Source organism: Gopherus evgoodei, chromosome 20 (genome assembly GCF_007399415.2).
Source record: "Gopherus evgoodei ecotype Sinaloan lineage chromosome 20, rGopEvg1_v1.p, whole genome shotgun sequence".
Classification (NCBI taxonomy): Eukaryota; Metazoa; Chordata; order Testudines; family Testudinidae; genus Gopherus; species Gopherus evgoodei.
The window spans coordinates 5952537-5973436 of NC_044341.1; the positions used below are offsets into that span (position 1 = coordinate 5952537).

At 60.4% G+C, this 20900-nt stretch overlaps 1 protein-coding gene across 1 annotated transcript in view; it reads right to left on the reverse strand.

The window, feature by feature from the left end:
* COL16A1 (collagen type XVI alpha 1 chain) overlaps positions 1-20900 on the reverse strand; it is a 91157-nt gene that overhangs the window by 28863 nt on the left and 41394 nt on the right. Inside the window, 18 exon segments of the mRNA XM_030538695.1 lie at positions 72-140; positions 1621-1674; positions 3027-3062; positions 3906-3947; positions 4035-4088; positions 4188-4310; positions 5015-5122; positions 5482-5517; positions 5968-6099; positions 7100-7153; positions 13805-13840; positions 14317-14361; positions 15710-15838; positions 16038-16073; positions 17245-17280; positions 18040-18156; positions 18754-18789; positions 19668-19712. Coding sequence (XP_030394555.1) covers positions 72-140; positions 1621-1674; positions 3027-3062; positions 3906-3947; positions 4035-4088; positions 4188-4310; positions 5015-5122; positions 5482-5517; positions 5968-6099; positions 7100-7153; positions 13805-13840; positions 14317-14361; positions 15710-15838; positions 16038-16073; positions 17245-17280; positions 18040-18156; positions 18754-18789; positions 19668-19712 — 1188 coding nt within the window.

Sequence of the window (20900 nt, forward strand, 5' to 3'; positions counted from 1 at the left end):
AAGCCACTGTAACATCCCTGAAGCCACAGAGCTAACGGGGTCCAGCGCTGTGGCTGGTACGGGGTACTTACCGGTGGCCCAGTGATGCTCATCCCTGGAGGTCCGGGAGGACCCTCCGCCCCTTTAAGGCCAGGGGATCCCTGCAGGAAAAAAAAAAGTCACACCTGGCCCGGCCCCAGGGTTGGGGGGAATCTACCCCTACTGCAGGGATGGGATGGAGTCCTCATGGGACTGTGGCTCAGCTCCCCGGGGTCTCCTGGCTTTGACCACTAAGCCACAAAGTCCCCTCCCCTTTCCCAGCATCTCCAGGGAAGTCTCCACTGCAGGGGAAGCACCCAGCCGCTGCAGCTGACTCAACACCAGGTGCAGCCGTTAAACCTTCCGGCCCATGGTGAGAGGAGAGGCCATTCTTGGAACAGAGCATGGGGCCATAAAGGCACAAGCTGGCCCAGACAGCCACCAGCAACACCCCTCACTGCCGGAAATGGCCCACGGTGCCGCAAGATGCCAGGGCTGGATCCCAAGGTCTGAGCGTGCCATGCCCAGAGCTCTGGGGGACGCATTGTGCCAGGTGCTTCCCAGGGGATGCTTTCACCCCAGTAGGAGGCAGATTGTCCCCCTGCTTCTGTGTGACTGTTGCCCGCCCACTTCCATCCACATGGGCTCCCTGCTGGGAAGAAGCCTCATTCCCTTGCTCTGAGATCATTGTGTTCCCAAGTGCCCCCGACCCTGGGGGAATCCACAGGCAGCATGGCTGGCCCTACAGGGCAATGATGACTGGCCAGCACTAGCCAGTGAGATGCACAATGTCCTGTGTCCTGCGCAGGCCCAGGGCTAGCCCAGCAGGGCTGGACTGCAGAGCCTTGGCAGAGCTGGTGGGGGGGTGGCAAGGGCTGGAAAAGCAGGAGCAGCTGCTGATTAGGAGCTGCGTGAGCCCAATGCCCAGCCTAGCCGGCGGCTCCTCGGACTGGAGGTAGCCAGCACACACATCCCCTGCTGGTACTAGGCAGGCTGCAGCCAGCCACTGCAGTCACTCCAGGTACGGAGCGTGACATCCCCCCTGATGTGTACACAAAAGCCCTCCACGAGGCACGGGGCTGCAGCAGAGCTGCAGTATCAGGGCCCTCAGGCTGAGGGCAGCAGGGGGCAAATAATAGGGACACAGCCCCAGCCCCGAAACTCACCCCATCCCGTTCCCAACAGGGCCGGGAGCTGGACTCCAGCAGCCCTGCAGCCGTCTGGCAGGATCCCCGGCCAACTCCTGGCTTATCCTGCATGCTAAACCCCAGCTACACCATTGCGTCTGGCCACTCGCTGGAGCCCCCTGCCTCGTGGCTTTGCCCGGTGCCATTCAGCAGCCACACGTGGAGGATATCAGTGCTAACGGCTGCAGCCTGCATGGTTAACAGCCGGAGCAGGGCTGGCTGGGGGCCAGATCACCGTCAGGCAGCGTGCCAGCAGGATGGGCTCCACAGGCAGGGAACAGGCTGGAGTCCCGTCACCCTGCCCAACAGACAACAGCTCCTGGCCGGGGATCTGTCACTGCCAGATTGTAGAACAAATCCCGCAGTCACCCACAGGTGCTAGGGGAGGGCTCAGTGCCAGGCCAGGGGCTCTCACCTTGGCACCTTTCTCTCCCACGGCGCCTACCGGCCCTCGAGGTCCAGAGTGTCCCTGGGGGGCGAAAGACGACAATCAGCAACTCCCTTTGCTTTTCCTCCAGAGCGCCTGACGCCACCTGCTTTAGGAGGAGAATCACTGGCTGCCTCTAGTGGCTGGTCCGTGTCATAGGTTAAGGAGTCTACTACTGCTGCCCGCTAACAGGTATTTGCAAAGACAACTAAAGGAGTTCAGCTGCCATCTCCCACTGGAATTCCATGTGACATGGGCTCCCAAGGGCATCAGCTCAGGCGAGCCCGTTAGCTGGCAGCAGCCGTAGACTCGTTAACCTCCTACGTGGCCCAACCTCAGTTCTTACCTCATGCAGGAGAGGCTCATGCTGTTAGATGTGAAGGGGCCTGGTTCAAACCTTGCTAATGGCCCAAGCAGGGTGAGTTTAAGCTTCCTCATGCAGATGTCAGTGGGGGCTGAGGGAAGAGCTCAGGACTTGGCCCAGCACATGGGACCCTCAGGCCCCCTCCCCTCTTGAGGGGCAGCATGTTCCTGGAATGGCTGGGCCACAGCTCCGGCTTCCTCCAGTGACCCAGCATGTCTCCAAGCGAGCATGACTCTGAGAACATCACGTTGTGTAGCGAGTTGTGTGGCACCATGTGCACCGGTGCAGCATAATGCTGGGAGACGCTATTGTGCATCGCACGAGTGGTCCAGACTGGCATTGTGTGGTGGAGTGGCTTGCAGAGTAACACAGCACCGTGCCATGCTTCCACACCACTGCCCATGCCGCACAGTGTAACCTGTAGCAGCGTTGTGATGTTACACAGAGTAATGTTGTGTAACCTTGGCGACAACATCCTATCCAACAACAGGTAACACAGCTCGGTGTGACACTATGCAGTGCAGGGCTGTGTCTGGTCTTGTGGAACCCTGCATGGCGTAACACTGCGTACCGATGTTGTGCGACACTGCAGAGCCTCACCACTCATTGGCACGCGGGCCCCAGCACAGCAGGGAGAAGGTTAGATAATATATGGGTGATACTGGGAAATTGGCCCCTTTTCAGGACGTATAAATGCTCAGTGGTGACAAAGCATCTCTCAATTATATGATATGCCAGGCAGGATATACGGGGCCACTCCAGGGACCTGAAACGGCAGCAAAACTCTCAGTTTTGGTCATATTTTTACGTGTCTGCACAATATGGTTTATGCTGCACGTAACAAATCCCCTTCCCAGGCACCCAACCGGCCCTGGACTCCTCTCCCTTTGCAAGGGAGGCTGGTCCTTTGAAAGGGATACTTGATGGAGGAGAAGTCTGCACCTTCTGTGCCCCCCACCCATGGAGGGACGGGCAGGGGCCTATTTCTCTTGTCAGCACGTTGGAAGGGGAGGAATGAAGGCATACTCACAGTAGAACCGGGCAGGCCTGTCTCCCCGGGCTCCCCCTAAAAGACAGGGAGAATTGGTTGAGTCTCACTCTAGGAGTTGGTTCCAGCACGAAGATAGAGGCGCCAGTGGGGGTTTCCATCAGAAAATGGGGGGGATGGCAAGATGCCACCCTCCCTGCTCCCTTTGCAGGGCAGCGATCAAACCGAACCTGATACTTGACTTTCAACTCTTGTCTTTCCACTCAGGGTTATCCCTGATTCGGGCCATTGGCCTCAGCTGTGTTGGCATCTCCTCTGCCCACCTCGCCCCTAAATGCTTCCCCAGGTTCAATGATGTGGCGCAGCAGCAGAAGCAGGGGGAGACCCAGAGCTCCAGGCAACCTTCCCAGCAAACGCCTGGGACGGGATGAGGCTCTTCTGCAAGGGTGGGGGCTGCAGAGAAGCGTCTTGTGCCCACAGGGGGCAGGCGAGCAGGGACCTGCGCTGCCTGCGCAGAGCACTCCAGGAGGAGACAGACACAGAGGAGCCCGGCCAGCGTGAGCCGCAGCGAGGTGGTTGGTTTCGAACCAAGTAGGCAGATTAGAAGCGGATCCTGCCATGCACGGGGAGACCCTGGCACTGTCCGAGGAAAGTAATACCAGCCGAGCTCTGCTGGGCCATGGGAAGTGGGCAGCCACGCTCGCTCGGGGGGTGCCAGAGCCCCGGGACTCAGGGAGGCTGCAGGAGCCAGGATGGGAGGTGTCGTGGAAGCAGTGGCACCACCGGGCAGTGCCAGAGACGAGGTGAAAGGCAGGGCTGGAGATAGCAGGGGCTTTGGGGGAGGGGGTGGCGACACGCTGCTCCTTGGGGGATGGTGCTGATGGAGCAGACCCTGGGGTACCAGCTTGTGCTGAGACTCACCTGCGGACCCTGGGCGCCGATCCCGGGGGGGCCTGGCTCACCCTAGAAAGACAACAGACACCGGTGGATGGAACAGCCCCAGCTTTTGGCAATCCCCATATGACAAACCCCGCTTCTGCCCACACTCACCTGCAGCCCCTTCAGACCGGGGGGCCCCTGAATCCCAGGGAGTCCAGGTTTACCCTAAAAAACACCCCCCCCCACAGAAACGTTAGCTTAGGTGTTCAGCAGGCAGCGGACATCTCTTTGATCAGGGATCTCGCCGGTGCAGGGAGCACTCACGGGTTTCCCAGGCTGTCCAATGCCCGGCAGGCCACGGTCCCCTTTGGCGCCGGGTTTTCCTGGCACCCCAACCACATCCGAGAACTCTCCCTGGAGAGTGGGGCAGGCGTCGCAGGCATCTCCCTGTGCAAGGGGGATGGAGAAGGGGGCCTGGGTCAGTACACAGGAAACGGAGACCAGTGCGGCAGCTGGGGACCGAGGGAGGTGGAGGCACAGACAGCCCCTCCTCACCCCAGAGAGTCCCATCCAGGTTCAGCCAGAGGGAGATTTGAACTTGCCACCCTTGGCTTCAGAAAGCACATGCCTTGCTAACTGGGATAGAGGCACAGGGGCAGCACTGCCAGGGGCCACTAGAGTGTGGCACGCAGCACCCCTGGCAATGGCTGAGAGCCACTGTGCTAGGGAGGCACGTGGCTGGGGGGAGGACCGCGACCAGCTGTTTGTTCTGCACAGTGGACGACTTGCAAAGATGAAGATTCCCCTTTATGGAAAGGACACGAGGAATGTGTATGTGTGTGGTGGGGGTAGGAACATGGGAACAGGAAAGCTAACAGCATGGGAGGGTCTCCTTGCTTGGGGGTGCCCCAGAACAGAGGGCTACTTGACCAGCTCACAACAGACACCGCCAGGAGAAGAGACACTGGCTCCACAGGGCAGTGCCAGCTCCCAAGAAGGCACAAATTGGGCAGAGGGTGTAGGGGGGTGGGTGTCTTTTGATAGTGGGGGCCAGTACTCACCCATAGCTTAATCCCAGGTTAGACCCTTAGCGACCTGGGCTCTGGCTGCACCGATCAGCAGAGCTAGCTTTGTGGGAGGGGGGCACTCACCTTTTCACCTTTGGGCCCTGTCGGACCCCTGACGCCAGGGTCACCTGAAAGCCCTGGCAGCCCCACTGAGCCCGGTGTGCCAGGGTCCCCTGGATTTCCTGCATCGCCCTGGACAGGAGAGCAGACAAACAGGATGTGACCCAGAGGATCACAGGAATCCTGGCTCCCTGCCTCCCCGGGGTCTCTGCCCCACTCTCCTTGGAGAGCTGGGTGCCAGCATCAGAGTGAGTGCTAACGGCCTGGCAGCACCACTCATGTGATGAGTTGGGACAGGGCGACAGTGCTCATTGGCCGGACCCAGCAGCCCCAGTGACTCCGATTCCCCAAGAGCTGGGCGCTCAGCCCAGCCCATGCAAAGGGAAGCCCCCATGCTTTGGGGGCAGGGCTGGGAGATTCCCACAGCTAGTGACCACAGGAAGCAGGAGGGGCAGGCAGCTGTTCAGCGACACCCTTCCCCTCCCTCTCACCTTCTGTCCTTTCAGTCCAGGCTCCCCAGGTTTGCCCTGGGGGAACAAAACACACAAGGGAGGAAGAAACAAGCCAATCAGAAGGGAAGGAATGGAGCCAGCTCCCCCCCAGAGCCCCCCCACATTCCCAGGGCAATGACGGCACCCCTTAACAGAGAGGCCCCGAGGATGCATACCAGGAGGGAATCAGGGAATATGCCCACAACCCCCAGCCCCACACCCAGCCCCTGCCCCCTGAGCACCAGCGGAAGGAGCAAAAGGCCAGGTGGACAGATGCTGGCACTCGGCAGGGCCTGCCAGTTTGGATTAACCATTTCATTGCTGGTTCATTCTGCACCTTCAGTGCCCCTCACAGGCCCCTGGCACATCAGGCAGCATTACAATCCCCTCCCTGCACGCCATGCCCCCCTTTCCTATCCCTCCTCCTCTCTCTTACCTTCACCTCTTCCCTGCCCTCCCTGCCCCCCATATGCCCCACTGACTCACCGCTCTGCCAGGCGCCCCAATGCCAGGCAGGCCTGGCTCACCCTTCTCCCCCGGAGCACCAGGCACGGACACCCCGATCACCTCCCCTTCGAGCGCCTCTGGAGGAGCAAGGCACTGGCCACAAGGCTCTCCCTGCGAGGGACAGGCACCAGGGTCAGAGCCGGGTGGGGGCTGGGCCCAGTGCAACCTCCCTGAGTCCCCAGGCTCCTTATTGACCGTGGAGACTTTAGCAAACTCCGTATGGGCCATTTCAGCCCTGTAGGTCCTTGTACAGCCCCTGGGGAAGGGGGACGGAGCGCGGCACCCGGCACCCATCAGTCCAGAGGGGAACGCTGCTTCGGGCCCAGATCAGCAGGGAGCAGAGGCAGTTCTCATGCAATGGCTCTTCAGCGAGACGAGTTTAGAGGTCTCAGGCCGCTTCCCAGTGCCCACAGCTCGCAAGAGCCACCGTGGTAAGTGGCTGCCTCCGGAGCAGCGCCTGGAACCGGAGCTCCTCGCTCAGCCCTGCAGCTAAGGAGTTGTGGGGGACACTCGTCCCTGTGGGCCTTGCTCTGTGGCTGGAGGGAGTCCAGGAGGTATCAGCTGGCTTGGAGCGCCACGGAGCTCACAGGACAGAGGGATTTCATCCTAGCTCCACTGCTGTCACCCCAGAAAGTGCTGGAGATCCCACCCCGCCTTATACAAAATGGGTCTGTCCACGCCTGGGCGGCGGGCGCCTGGCCACCCAAGCAGAGCTGCCCACTCTCACCACGGGTCACACACACTGTGCACAGGTGGAGATGGGGCCCTGGCCCCAGGTTTTGCTGGTGGGGAAGGTGAGCCAGGCCAGCCCGGCTTTATGTTCTGGCCAAGGCGCCAGTCTCACGCACCAGCTGCGGGGGTTTTGAGTTACATCAAGTGGCTGCAACATCTGTGCTGGCGATGCACCATCACGGAGGAGCGGTGGGGGGGGGCGCTCGGATGAGAGAGGGGACTCTCAGGAGACACCCTCTCACCTCAGAAGAGCTGCCGGAAAGGAGTTTCCATAAGAGGCTCAACAAGGGCACAGCTCTAGGGGTGACCACTGGATGGGGGAGCATCCCTGGCCACCCCAGCCCTTCTCCTTCTGGAGCAAGGGCTTCCAGGATCTCACCTTCTCTCCTTTCAGTCCTGCAGGCCCAGTGTTCCCTCTGTCACCTGGAATTCCCTGCACAGAGAAGCAGCAGCTGAGGTGAGACAGGTGCCTGTAAAGCTCTGCTCATATATGTACACACCCCTACATACACACGCAACAGACCCCTGCAAACCCACATGTGTACATACACACACCTACGTGCATACACAACAGGCCCCTGCAAACCCACTGTCACGGAGTGTGGGGAGTCCGGCCCTGCACCCCTCTTCCTGGGACCCACAGTGACTCTCAGCCAGCCAGTAAAACAGAAGGTTTATTGGACAACAGGAACACCGGTTACAGCAGAGCTTGCAGGCACAGTCAGGACCCCTCCACCGAGTCCTTTTGGGCTTTCAGGGTGCTTGGATCCTAGCTAGGATACCCTGAATTCCGCCCACACAGCCCCAAGCCCAAACTCAAACTGCTTCCCTCCTGCCACTCCCTTCCTTTGTCCCCTTCCCGGGCAAAGGTGTTGACCTTTCCCCTCCCTTACCTAGCTCAGGTTACAGGCTCTGGCATCGTCCATCCCCTAAAGTCCTCCCCTGCTCTCCCACTCCCCACACAGACAGTCCCTACTCCATCACATCTCTCCCCCCTTCGAGACTGAACTGAGCGGGGTCACTCTGCCCAGTGACCTGGGGAAGTTCAGGGTCCCCTCTCCGGGACAACGCATCCGCTGTCAGGTTGGCACTTCCCTTCACATGGACCACGTCCATGTCATAGTCCTGCAGGAGCAGGCTCCACCTCAGGAGCTTGGCGTTGGCTCCTTTCATCTGGTGCAGCCAGGTCAGGGGAGAGTGGTCGGTGTACACGGTGAAGTGTCGCCCAAAGAGATATGGCTCTAGCTTCTTAAGGGCCCACACCATGGCCAGGCATTCCTTCTCGATGGCCGCGTAGCTTTGTTCCCGGGGTAGCAGCTTCTTACTCAGGTACACGATGGGGTGTCTCTCCCCCTTTTCATCCTCCTGCATTAACACTGCCCCCAGTCCCGTGTCTGAGGCATCAGTGAACACCATAAAGGGTTTGTCAAAATCTGGGTTTGCCAGAACTGGGCCACTAACCAGAGCCTCCTTCAGCGCCCGGAAAGCCTCCTGGCACTGCTCAGTCCAAATCACCTTGTTTGACTTCCCCTTTTTGCACAGTTCAGTGATGGGGCCGGCTATGGCACTAAAGTGGGGCACGAACCTTCGATAGTACCCCGCCATCCCAATAAAGGCCTGGACCTGCTTTTTGGTTTGGGGAGCAGGCCAGTCTCTGATCACCTCCACCTTGGCTGGTTCCGGCTTTAGGCAGCCGCTCCCCACCCGATGGCCCAGGTAAGATACTTCAGCCATCCCCACCTTGCACTTCTCCGCCTTTACTGTTAACCCAGCCTTTTGGAGTCGGTCTAGGACTTGTTTAACCTGGGATATGTGGTCCTCCCAGGTCTGGCTGAAGACGCAGATGTCGTCAATATACGCCACGGCAAAACTCTCCATCCCCCTCAGTAGCTGATCCACCAGGCGCTGGAAGGTGGCCGGCGCTTCCTTGAGGCCGAAGGGCAGGGTCAGAAACTCATAGAGCCCCAGAGGGGTGATAAAGGCCGATTTCAGCCTGGCATTTGCGTCCAGCGGCACTTGCCAGTAGCCTTTGGTAAGATCCATAGTGGTGAGGTACCGAGCACCTCCCAGCTTGTCTAGGAGCTCGTCAGGCCTGGGCATAGGGTAGGCATCAGATACGGTGATGGCATTGAGCTTTCGATAGTCCACACAGAACCGGATTGACCCGTCCTTTTTGGGGACTAGCACCACTGGCGAGGCCCAAGGGCTGGAAGACGGCTGGATTACCCCCAAAGCCAGCATGTCCCTGACCTCTCTTTCAAGATCCTGGGCAGTTTTCCCAGTGACCCGAAAAGGGGAGCATTTTATAGGGGGATGTGACCCGGTCTCCACCCGGTGGACAGTCAAATTAGTGCGTCCAGGCTGGTTGGAAAACAGCTGTCGGTACAGATGCAGCACCCCCCTGATCTCAGCGTGCTGGCCCGGGGTCAGTTGATCAGAGAGGGGAATTGCCTCCAGGGAGGAACCAGCCTTTGTCCCAGGGAATAGATCTACTAAGGGGTCATCTCCCTGCCCCTCCCAATGTCCACACACGGCCAACACCACATTCCCCCTGTTATAGTATGGTTTCATCATGTTCACATGGTACACCCGACGGTGATGTGCCCGGTTTGACAGCTCCACCACATAGTTTACCTCATTCAGTTGCTTGATAACCTTGAAGGGCCCTTCCCAGGCAGCCTGGAGTTTGTTTCTCCTCACGGGGATAAGAACCATCACCTGATTCCCGGTGGCGAAGGCACGGGCTCGTGCTGTGCGGTCATACCAGACCTTCTGCCTCCTCTGGGCTCGGGCCAGATTTTCCCTGGCCAGGCCCATGAGCTCGGCCAGTCTTTCCCGGAAGGTCAGGACATACTCCACCACTGACTCTCCCTCGGGAGCGGCCTTCCCCTCCCATTCGTCCCTCATCAGGTCTAGGGGCCCCCTCACCCGCCTTTCATACAACAGTTCGAAAGGTGAAAACCCGGTAGATTCCTGGGGCACCTCCCTGTACGCAAACAGCAGGTGAGGTAAGTACTTGTCCCAATCTTGCGGATGCTGGTTCATAAATGTTTTTAGCATCATCTTCAGCGTCCCGTTGAACCTTTCTACCAGCCCGTTGGACTGGGGGTGATACGCTGAGGCCCAGTTGTGCTGGACCCCACATTTCTGCCATAAGGACCGGAGCAGGGCCGACATGAAGTTGGACCCCTGGTCCGTTAAGACCTCCTTGGGGAACCCCACCCGGCTGAAAATTGTCAGCAGCGCATCTGCCACTGTGTCTGCTTCAATAGAGGACAAGGCCACCGCCTCGGGGTAGCGAGTGGCAAAATCCACCACCACCAGGATGTATTTCTTCCCTGACCGGGTCGTCTTGCTGAGGGGTCCCACTATGTCCATGGCCACCTTCTGGAAAGGTTCTTCTATGATGGGTAAAGGCCTCAATGCCGCTTTTCCCTTGTCCCGGGCCTTCCCCACCCTCTGGCAGGGGTCACAGGATTGGCAGTACTGTCGGACATGGGTAAAGACCCCAGGCCAGTAAAAGTTCTGTAGCAGCCTCTGCCTGGTGCGCCGGATTCCCTGGTGCCCTGCGAGAGGGATGTCATGAGCCAGGTACAACAGCTTGCGACGGAACTTCTGGGGAACCACCAGCTGCCTTCTGATCCCCCATGACTCTACTTCCCCTGGGGGAGCCCATTCTTGGTACAGGAACCCCTTCTCCCACAGGAACCTCTCCTTGCAACCTCTCCTCATGGTCTGTACCGCACTAAGGTCAGCCCGGTCCCGGTGCTTCCGCAAGGAGGGATCTTTCTGTAACTCGGCCTGGAACTCAGCAGCTGGGACAGGAATGGGGACTGGCTCTCTCTTGCTGGCTGGGTCTGAGGCCGCAGCCTCTCTGCACCGTGCCCCTGGGCGTTCCCCGTTCCCTGAGTTAGGGTCCTGCACCTCAGGTCGAGTACCTTCCCCGTTGTCGGGGAGCAGTGCCATTTGCCGACTCTGACTACGAGTCACGACCAGGGCACTCTGGGTGTTACTAGGCCAGTCCTCAAGGTCCCCTCCCATTAACACGTCAGTGGGCAAATATTGGTGTACCCCCACATCCTTGGGGCCCTCCTTGGCCCCCCATTTCAGGTGTACCCTTGCCACGGGTACCTTGAATGGGGTCCCGCCCACGCCCATCAGGGTCAGGTAGGTGTCGGGCACCATCCGATCTGAGGCCACCACCTCGGGCCGGGCCAGCGTCACCTCTGCGCCTGTGTCCCAGTACCCAGTGACCTTCCTCCCATCCACTTCCAGGGAAACAATGCACTTTTTCCGGAGGGGCAGCCCTGCGCCCACCCGGTAAACCAAAAACCCGGAGCCTGGAGCATCCACAGGTGGTATGTTGCCAACCCCCCTTTCCTGGGAATGTAGCCCCTCCTCCAATTGGGTTTTTACCCAGTCCACCCTCTGTGGGTTGGGTCTGCTTGGTCTGTCCCTGAGCTTGGGGCACTGGGCCCGTATGTGACCTCGTTGGCCACAGCGATAGCAGCCCATATCTCGTGGGTCCCCTTGAGTGGGTCGGAGGGACCTGCCGCTGGATGTTCCCCTTTTGGGGGGGTTCTCCATAGGCCCCCTTTGGGAGGTCCCAGGATGACTCTCTCTCTGCGTTGAGGCAGGCCTGCTCCTTCGAGACTCCTTCCTGCCATCCCCTGCCCGACTGTCCACAAATTGGTCAGCCAGCTGGCCTGCGTGCTGTGGGTTCTCCGGCTTCTGGTCCATCAACCACAGCCTCAGGTCGGACGGGCACTGCTCGTACAGGTGCTCCAGTATGAATAGGTCAAGCAGGTCCTCTTTAGTTTGGGCCCCAGCTGTCCACTTGCGGGCATACCCCTGCGCCCGGTTGACCAGTTGTAGGTATGTGACCTCACGGGTTTTACGCTGGCTCCTGAACTTTTTTCGGTACATCTCAGGAGTCAGCCCAAACTCGCGGAGCAGGGCCTGTTTGAACAGTTCGTAGTCCCCTGCCTCCGCCCCTTTCAGTCGGCTGTACACCTCCACGGCTGTGGAGTCCAGTAAGGGGGTGAGAACTGCGATCCTGTCTGCAGGGTCAACCCTGTGCAGCTCGCAGGCATTCTCAAAGGCCGTCAGGAAGGTATCTATGTCCTCCCCCTCCTTACGCCGGGGCAGCAAGTGCTTATCAAAGCTCTTTGTAGGCTTGGGCCCCGCCTCACTTACCGCAGCCGGGGCCTCACTGCTCCTCAGCCGGGCCAGGTCCAGCTCATGTTTACGCTGTTTCTCCTTCTCCTCCCGCTCATGTTTACGCTGGTTCTCCTCATGTTCACGCTGTTTCGCCTTCTCCTCCAGCTCTTGCCTCTTTAACTCGAGCTCCTCCCATTTTAGCTCCCTTTCATATTCCAGCCGCCTCCACTCCACGGATGCCGAGCGTTGCCGGGAGGATCCCCTGCTGGGGGGTGAGCTTCGCCGGGCGGATCCCCTGCTGGCCGGGGGTGTCACGGTGCCCTCGGTATACACTGGGCTCCTTCCCGCCCTTCCCCTACGCCTAGGAAGGGGGGGTCTCGGGAAGCCCTCGTCCGCCAGCTGACCGCTCCCAGCGGGGACAGACACTGGTGCCTGAGCTGCATCTGCTCGGCTGCTTCCCTCAGAGACAGGGCTCCGTTCATTCATGCGGTCTCCCTGCTCCAGCTGGGCAATCAGCTGGTCCTTGCTGAGCCTCCCCGGGCGCAACCCCCTCTGCTTGCACAGCTCCACCAGGTCACACTTGCGCCGCTTGGCATACATCTTCCTGCTGGCCACTCACAGGCCGGGGCGCTCGCCGCTCCCCACGGTTTCCAGGGGGACCCCTAGTGCACCAGCCCTTCGTGAGGTCACCACCTCTCTGCCAGGGTCGAGCTGCAGACTCCTCCACCCTTGGACCGCTTGCTGCAATCCCCCGGGGGACCCTGTTACTGCAAAGTCCTTCTTACTGGGCACACACTCCCAGGGGTTAATCACCCCTTCGTTTTACTGCTCCCCAGTCACTTACTGCAGGAAGCGCCGTCCACGGGGTGCAGTATGTCCCGCCGCTGCCACCAGTTGTCACGGAGAGTGGGGAGTCCGGCCCTGCACCCCTCTTCCTGGGACCCACAGTGACTCTCAGCCAGCCAGTAAAACAGAAGGTTTATTGGACAACAGGAACACCGGTTACAGCAGAGCTTGCAGGCACAGTCAGGACCCCTCCACCGAGTCCTTTTGGGCTTTCAGGGTGCTTGGATCCTAGCTAGGATACCCTGAATTCCGCCCACACAGCCCCAAGCCCAAACTCAAACTGCTTCCCTCCTGCCACTCCCTTCCTTTGTCCCCTTCCCGGGCAAAGGTGTTGACCTTTCCCCTCCCTTACCTAGCTCAGGTTACAGGCTCTGGCATCGTCCATCCCCTAAAGTCCTCCCCTGCTCTCCCACTCCCCACACAGACAGTCCCTACTCCATCACACCCACACATGTACACACACACACACACACACACCAGGCCCTTGCAATCCCATTAGTACACACACCTATGTGCACACACAACTGGCCCCTGTAAACCCACATGTGTACATACACACACCCCTATGTGCATACACAACAGGCCCCTGCAAACCCACACACACACACATACACACACACACACGACAGGCCCCTGCAAACCCACACATGTACACACACACACACACACACACACACACACACACACACACACACACACACACACACACACACACACGACAGGCCACTACAAACTCACACAACAGGCCCTTGCAATCCCATAAGTACACACACCTATGTGCACACACAACAGGCCCCTGCAAACCCACACGGGTACACACAGCCTTATACACACACGCGACAGGCCCCGGCAATCCCATATGCACACATTCTCTGTGCATGCCCACGGGACCTCCCTGGGATCCGATCCATGTCTCTGTTACCCCTCGCCCTGCACTGATTCGCTGATTCCCACCACGTTACTGACACTGCGCTCACTTGCCTCGGGAGCCTCTGCTGTTGTTGCCAGTGGGGAAACGACTAGTTCCTCACAAGAAGGTGCCCCACCCAGCCCCAGGGCATCCAGCTTCCCTACTCACAGGTTTGCCGGCCGGTCCCGTCTTTCCGACCTCTCCCTAGGAAGCAAAGCAGAGAGTGCAGGGGGTCAGGCCCAGAGGAAAGGAGAGGGAGGAAGACAGTGACCACACGGACCCAGCGCTGCAAATGAGCGCAGGGCCAAGAGGTTCACAATGCCATGAGTTTAGCTTCGGTGTGTCCTCAGCCTGGCTCAGGGTGTCATCGGAAAGCCAGGTAGGGGAGGCCCAGCCAGCAGAGTCCTCACCCCAGCAGGGAGATGGGGCTCCTCGCTACTGCCAGCATGGGGCAAAGGGAGCAGGGCAGGGGGCCAGGGTAGTGCCCGAGAAGTCTGGGGGTAGCAGTGAAGGAACGTTGTTATCCCCAGCGCAGAGAGGCTCTGGTGAGAGCTACGGGGAAGGGCCAGGCAGGGTTTACTGTAACCGCTCCAACCTCCCACCTCCAAGATTTAACCCTTCAAGTTCAGAAACCCTCCACCCCCAGGGGGAGCCGCAGGCAGAAGGATGAGGGGACTCACCTGCTGCCCCTTGGCTCCAGCCAGCCCAGGGGTCCCAACTTTACCCTGCAAGACAAGCAAAGGATCCAAGTTACCCATCCAGCAGGAGGATCCCAAGGAGCCCAGCAGAGCCCTCCAGACAGCCCCCTGCAAACCTGGAGAGTGGAGAGCCCCTGGGAACAAACCGGGAAGGGAGCAAGGAGTTCATCCCAGCATCAGCTGGGCCGAGGCAGCAGGGAGGGGAGGGGAGAAAAGGGGCATCAGGTGTGTGATGCAGTAGGGAGTGTTGTCTGGGGGTGGGAGAGCAGGGAATGACTTTAGGTGATGGACAGGACCTGAGCCTGTAACCTGAGCCACGAAGGAGGGTGTGGAAGCTGGACAAAGGAAGAGAGCCTGCGTGAGGGGTTTTTTAGTTTCAGTTTGGGGCTGGCTGGGAAGAGGCAGGGAACCTCAAGTCTGCGGTCTAAGATCCTGACTGAGGGGTCCTGGCTGTACCTACAATCCCTGCTTGGGACTGTGTTCCTGTCGTCTAATAAACCTGTTTTACTGGCTGGCTGAGAGTCCCCGTGAATTGCAGGAAGTGGGGGGTGCAGGGCCCTGACTCCCCCACACTCTGTGACAAGGTGCCAGGCTTCTTAAGGCATCAGGGAGAAGAGGAAAGGACAAGAGGTGAAGGGGGGGGGGGCAAAGGCCCTAGGGGGCTGGAGCAGATATGGGGGTAGCAGCCAGGTTTGGATAGGAGGCTCTCTGGGGTTGGATTTAGGCCCATCTTTGCAAGGGAGGAAGCTCAAACTTTTCCCTGAGCTCAGACCTCGCCATGGGCATGACCCGCCCCGGAGGACCGGCCTGCGTCCTGCTCTAGTGGCTGCTCCATGTTCTCTCCGGCTGCTTGCCGGGGACTCCCTCCTTTGGCTCCAGCAGTCAGAGGCCCAAGATCTGAGCACAGATGGTTGGCGGGATCTGACCCCACTGGGAGACCATCCAGGAGGCTGGCCAGGGGCTCAGATCCAGTGGGCTAGTGCAGGTAGGGAGAGCTGGGAAAGCTCTTGGCCTAGTATGCTGCATGTCCCTGGGGAGGATGGGCCATCTGGGCTGAGAGGAGCCTTCTAATGACCTCTGTGGAGCAGTGTGGGCAGGGCCCCTCGCGCTGTTTGAATGCTGGGGCGCTGGGTCCCTTCCCTCCCTCCCGGCAGGTGGGGCCTGGCAGCTTTTACCATCTGGCTCTGCTCCCCTTCTCCCATCCCTTGCTGCACACCAGAGCAGGGAGTCAGATCTGCCTTCCACGCCCCACTCAGACTGTCCCCAGCGCAGTGCCGGCGTGAGCACATGCACACGCCCCGGGGACCCTGCCCGGCACAGCCTCTAGCCTGCCCATCTTCACGCTCGAGACCCAAGGAGCAGGGCACGTACTCACCGGCAGCCCGGGCAGCCCAATCCCTGGGGACCCCGGCTCCCCTTTGGGCCCCTCCTTCCCCGGGAGCTGGTCGGAGCTCTGCAGCATGGAGGCGAGAGTGACTGGATTGCACGACACGCAGGGGGCACCCTAGGGAAGGAACCAAACGGTGCAGGGTCAGACAGGCTCCCAGTGCCTCGGCGAGCCATAACAGGGTAACGGCTGCAGGCCAGACTCGGGGCTCCTCTTCAGAGAGGTGGCAACCATCGACGGGGCCTGCGAGCCGAGAGGAGAAGGGGGCCGAGGACACTAAGGATGAGCAGGAGATTTAAGGGACCCGGGCACTCACCTTCTCTCCTTTTATTCCATTGATGCCAGGGTCTCCCTGAAAGAAACAAACACAGACAGGGTGTCAGAGGCAGGATGCAAATCCCGACGCTTGCTGCCTTCAGAACATTCTTCAGCCAGCGTGGGACACTGCGGGAGAGGAAGCTGGAGGGCATGACAGCAAACTGGAGGGTTGGGATGTGCACACACTGCTCCCCTCTACTGGACAGAATACGAAGCGTTCAACTGTGTGTGACATAGATCCTATAGTGCTAACAGATGTGGGCGATTCTCCTGTAGCTCACACGGTAGGGAAGCAGGAAGATCTGCCTTAGCCAACGACAGCAGGGCAGCAGCTGCTGACTTGACTGCTGTCCTGCAGCTGGTGGGGAGCAGGATCAGTCCCAGTGTAACAGCGCTCTGCCCTTCTCCCAGACCAGCACAGTTGTGCACTCACCCTGGACTATTATAGACAAATCAAAGGCTTCCTCAGACTAGGGAAACATGCCCAAGGTAACTAGAGTGATGTGGCTGCGTTGCTGGTGCAGATGTGCTGCCTTGGTGCAAGAAGGGAGTTGGCGTCAGAATGACTTTCCTCCGTAACTTGCCGGGGGTGCATTGGTGGAGCTGCATCAGTGCAAAACCCCTCCAGTATAGAGGGAACCTTAGTTTCCGATTCTCCCTTTCACTGTGGGAGGGGTGGAGAAAGACCATTCTGAATCCCCCCACGTCCACTGCCCCCCTCTTGGGGGAAACCTGGCAGTGCCCCACTCCCATCCTTCTGAGAATAGAGCCAGAGGGACAAAATGCCCAGGGTCCCACTGACTGCCAGCTTTGGGGTCGGAAAGGAATTTTCCTGCAGACCCTGGGGGTTTTTCCACCTTCCTCTGCAGCATGGGGCATGGGTGACTTGCAGGGGTGGATTCTCTGTAACCTGAAGTCTTTAAATCCTGATTGGAGGATGTCAGTGACTCAGCCAGAGGGTCTGTGTCTGTTACAGGAGTGGGTGGAGGAGGTTCTGCAGCGGGCCACGTGCAGGAAGTCAGAGGAGATCATCATGAGGCTCCTTCTGGCCATTAAGTCTCTGAGTGGCAGCCACCGCCCAGGGGGCCAGAGCCCTGCTGGATCAGAGGGGCCACCAGCGCACCCCTCACTGCTCTCAATGGGCAGACAGGGAATTCTGCAACAGCACGGCTAGAACCAATGCGTCAACTCTCTGAGGCACTCACCCTGTCACCCTTGGGTCCGGGGGGCCCTGCCTTGTCCTGCAGGGGAAAAAACAAACAGGTGAGACCAACAGAAACACCCCGTGGCTGCACCTTGGCCGGGACTGGCCCCTCGCTCCTGGAGGGGAGCCAAGGGGATGCCCCAGGGGCGCATCGCTGGTGCAGGATCAGGAAGGACCCTGGGGGTGGGGGAGGGAACCTGAATGGATAATAGGATGGCTAGAGTTGGGGGTTGGGAAGATTAAGAAGTGGGATCCCAGCTACTGCCCCCTGAGTCTGACTCTGCCTTTGTGGCATCAGCTCTGGGATGGGTCGCAAACCAGGAGGGCTGATTCCCTGGGTCCTGCTGACTTGGGAGCCCAAGAGCTGAGAACAGGCAGGAAGGTTCGGGCCCGATCCTGCCTCTAACCCAGACCCAAGCACAACCTCCTCACCTCAACCCCATTGCCAGGGAGAGCGGGGTTGGAGGCAGCTGGGTGCAAGGCCTATCCAAAGTCCTAGGTGACAGTGTGGGGCAGGGAGAGGGGTGTGCAGGGCCATCGGGGGGTGAGGGGTGTGCAGGGGGCCTTGTTTTGCATGAGGACGTGCTCTAGTTAGGCAGCCAAGCAGGGCGAGGTAGCGTCCCCTGCAATTCAGTGTAGGTGCAAACACCACCTCCTTCCACCACCTTCACTTTGCCCCCTCCCTTGTTTCAGCCCTCTGCTCCCCAGGCACGGAGGTGGGGATGGACGCCTGGCTCCCCGCAGAGAGGGCGTGTGGGTTCTCCTCTCAGGGGCACGGCAGCATGTTCGAACTCACCGATTTCCCCGCTTTCCCCGGCACTCCGGGCTCTCCTTTGGGTCCCGGCTTTCCCGGGAGGCCGACAGCATGGGTCATCCCCTCGGGGATGCTGGGGCAAACTTCGCACGGATCCCCCTGTGGGAGAGAGGAGATGGTGAGACGTGGGCCGCGGCCCTGGGGACCCTCGACTTTTGTCTTTGGGAGCTGCCATTGGGTCTGTGTGGGGTGGTGACCCCACGACTCCAGAGCGCAACTGACGTGACAATGGACCTGGCCCAAACCACCCTGAACTTTGGACCCAGATCCCGACCTTGGACCAGCAGCAGGCGAGCCAATCAGGATCCCCCAATAGCCCCAGGCTAGGGGATAATCGAACATAGGCCAGAGCAGGGTTGGAGGATGGGGCAGAGAGTCAGGCTCTGAGGGGTCTTTCTCGGCTCAGGGCTGAATGGGGTGGAGAACCTAGGCAGGGCTCAGAGAAGCTGGCTCTCGAGTTCCTGGTCCTTGCTGCTGCCTGCATCCACTTCATCTCGCCCTCCTCCCCCAGCAAGGGCCTGGAGCCGGGAGGCAGCTCCGTGGAAAGTCTCCTGCTTCTCAGCTTTCCTGAGCAGGCAGCTGTGAGGAGGCCCCACCTTGACCCCGGAGGCCTGCCTAATCTGCGGAGCCCCATGGTGCACAGAACAGAAACCAGGACAGAGCACGCCCAGCGCCAGGCCCCCACGTGGTACCCACCTTGTCTCCCTTCAGGCCTGGGACCCCTGGCTTGCCCTGTGGGGGGAGGGAAGATGCTGGTTAGCTTAGGCCGAGCAAACCCAGTCCCAAGGCCTGGGCTGCAATGGGATAGAGGGCAGCAGCCAGACCCTGCCCCGGATCAGCCCAGTAATCCTGACCCACAGCCCCCTGCTATCCCAGCCCTGGGCTCACCCCACCCCCTCCCCAGCCAGTGCCCCTCAGTCCTGACCCACAGCCCCCTGCTATCCCAGCCCTGGGCTCACCCCACCCACTCCCCAGCCAGCACCCCTCAGTCCTGACCCACAGCCCCCTGCTATCCCAGCCCTGGGCTCACCCCACCCACTCCTCAGCCAGGGTCTCTCAATCCTGACATGCAGCCCTGGGCTCCCCCCACCCCGCTCTGACCGGCAGCACTCCATTGTTTCGCCCTGAGCCCCCAACCCACCCCCAGTGCACTTCCCTCCTATGCCACAAACCTGCGTCCTCTCCACACGGCTCTGCTGATGCCCCTCGCTCCTGACCTGCACCCCCTCTCCTTGCCACAGCGGTGCTGGGCCGGCCCCAAGCAGAGCCCCCCCGTGACATGCAGGAATGTGTGCAGAACAGGCAACCCCCAGAGGGGGCCCGGGCTGGGGTCAGACGTTCTGGCCTTCCAGGCCTAACAGCTAAACTTGAAGCCAGCTCTCCAGAGGAGACGCCAGGGTGAGAGTAGCAAAGCTCCGGCCAGGGCGTCACCAGCCCCATGTCTCACAGCCAGGGAAGGCCACAGCCGTGGGGCCTCTGCACCCCCCACCCTCGGGCTGGGCTCACAGCCCATTTCTGCTTTCCCCACCCAGCTAGGGCAGGCAGCCACACACCGCCCCCCGGCCCTCCAATGCCCACCCCACCTCCATGGAGAGGAGCCTGCTACTTACGGGCTTCCCGGTTAAACCTCCCGGTCCAGGAGATCCGGAGTTACCCTAGAAACAGGCCACCAGAGAAACACAAACAAACTGAGCCCGGGACAGGTCCGACACCAGTGAGCACAGGAGAAATGGGCTTTGTCCGATGGGACCAGGGTCCTGGGCTCTGCCCAAGAGAGGTGTAAATACCCCTGGATCCTACCCTATCCCCTGATAGTTCAGCCCCAGGGCCCCTGTCCACAGCCCTGCTGATGTCCCTTAGTCCAGCCCTGGGCCCTCTATCCACAGCCCTGCCCCGGGCCCCCTAGCCACAGCGGTGCCCATGCCTCAGACCCCCTACCCACAGCCCTGCCCTGCCCCAGATCCCCTACCCACAGTCCTGCCCATGCCCTAGATCCCCTACCCAAAGCCCTGCCATGCCCCAGACCCCTTATCCACAGCCCTGCCCCAGACCCCACCCATAGCCCTGCCCTGCCCCAGACCCCCTATCCACAGCCCTGCCCATGCCCCAGTCCCCCTACCCAAAGCCCTGCCTTGCCCCAGACCCCCTATCCACAGCCCTGCCCTGCCCCAGACCCCCTACCCACAGCCCTGCCCCGGGCCCCCTACCCACAGCCCTGCCCATGCCCCAGATCCCCTACCCACAGTCCTGCCCATGTCCCAGACCCCCTACCCACAGCCCTGCCCCGGGCCCCCTACCCACAGCCCTGCCCTGCCCCAGATCCCCTACCCACAGTCCTGCCCATGCCCTAGATCCCCTACCCAAAGCCCTGCCATGCCCCAGACCCCTTATCCACAGCCCTGCCCCAGACCCCACCCATAGCCCTGCCCTGCCCCAGACCCCCTATCCACAGCCCTGCCCATGCCCCAGTCCCCCTACCCAAAGCCCTGCCTTGCCCCAGACCCCCTATCCACAGCCCTGCCCTGCCCCAGACCCCCTACCCACAGCCCTGCCCTGCCCCAGACCCCCTACCCACAGCCCTGCCCATGCCCCAGATCCCCTACCCACAGTCCTGCCCATGTCCCAGACCCCCTACCCACAGTTGTGCCGATGGCCGTCAGGCCTGCCCCGGGCTCCCTGCCCAAAGCCCTGCCCTGTGCACACTAGACATGCCCTGCTGTTGATCAAAGTGAAGAACGAGCTCATTACGCTACATATATCACCAAGCCCCCGCATGCCTTCTGGCGTCACCATGGAGACATGCCAATCACAGCCTGACGATGGAGCACGGGCCTCAGGCTCAT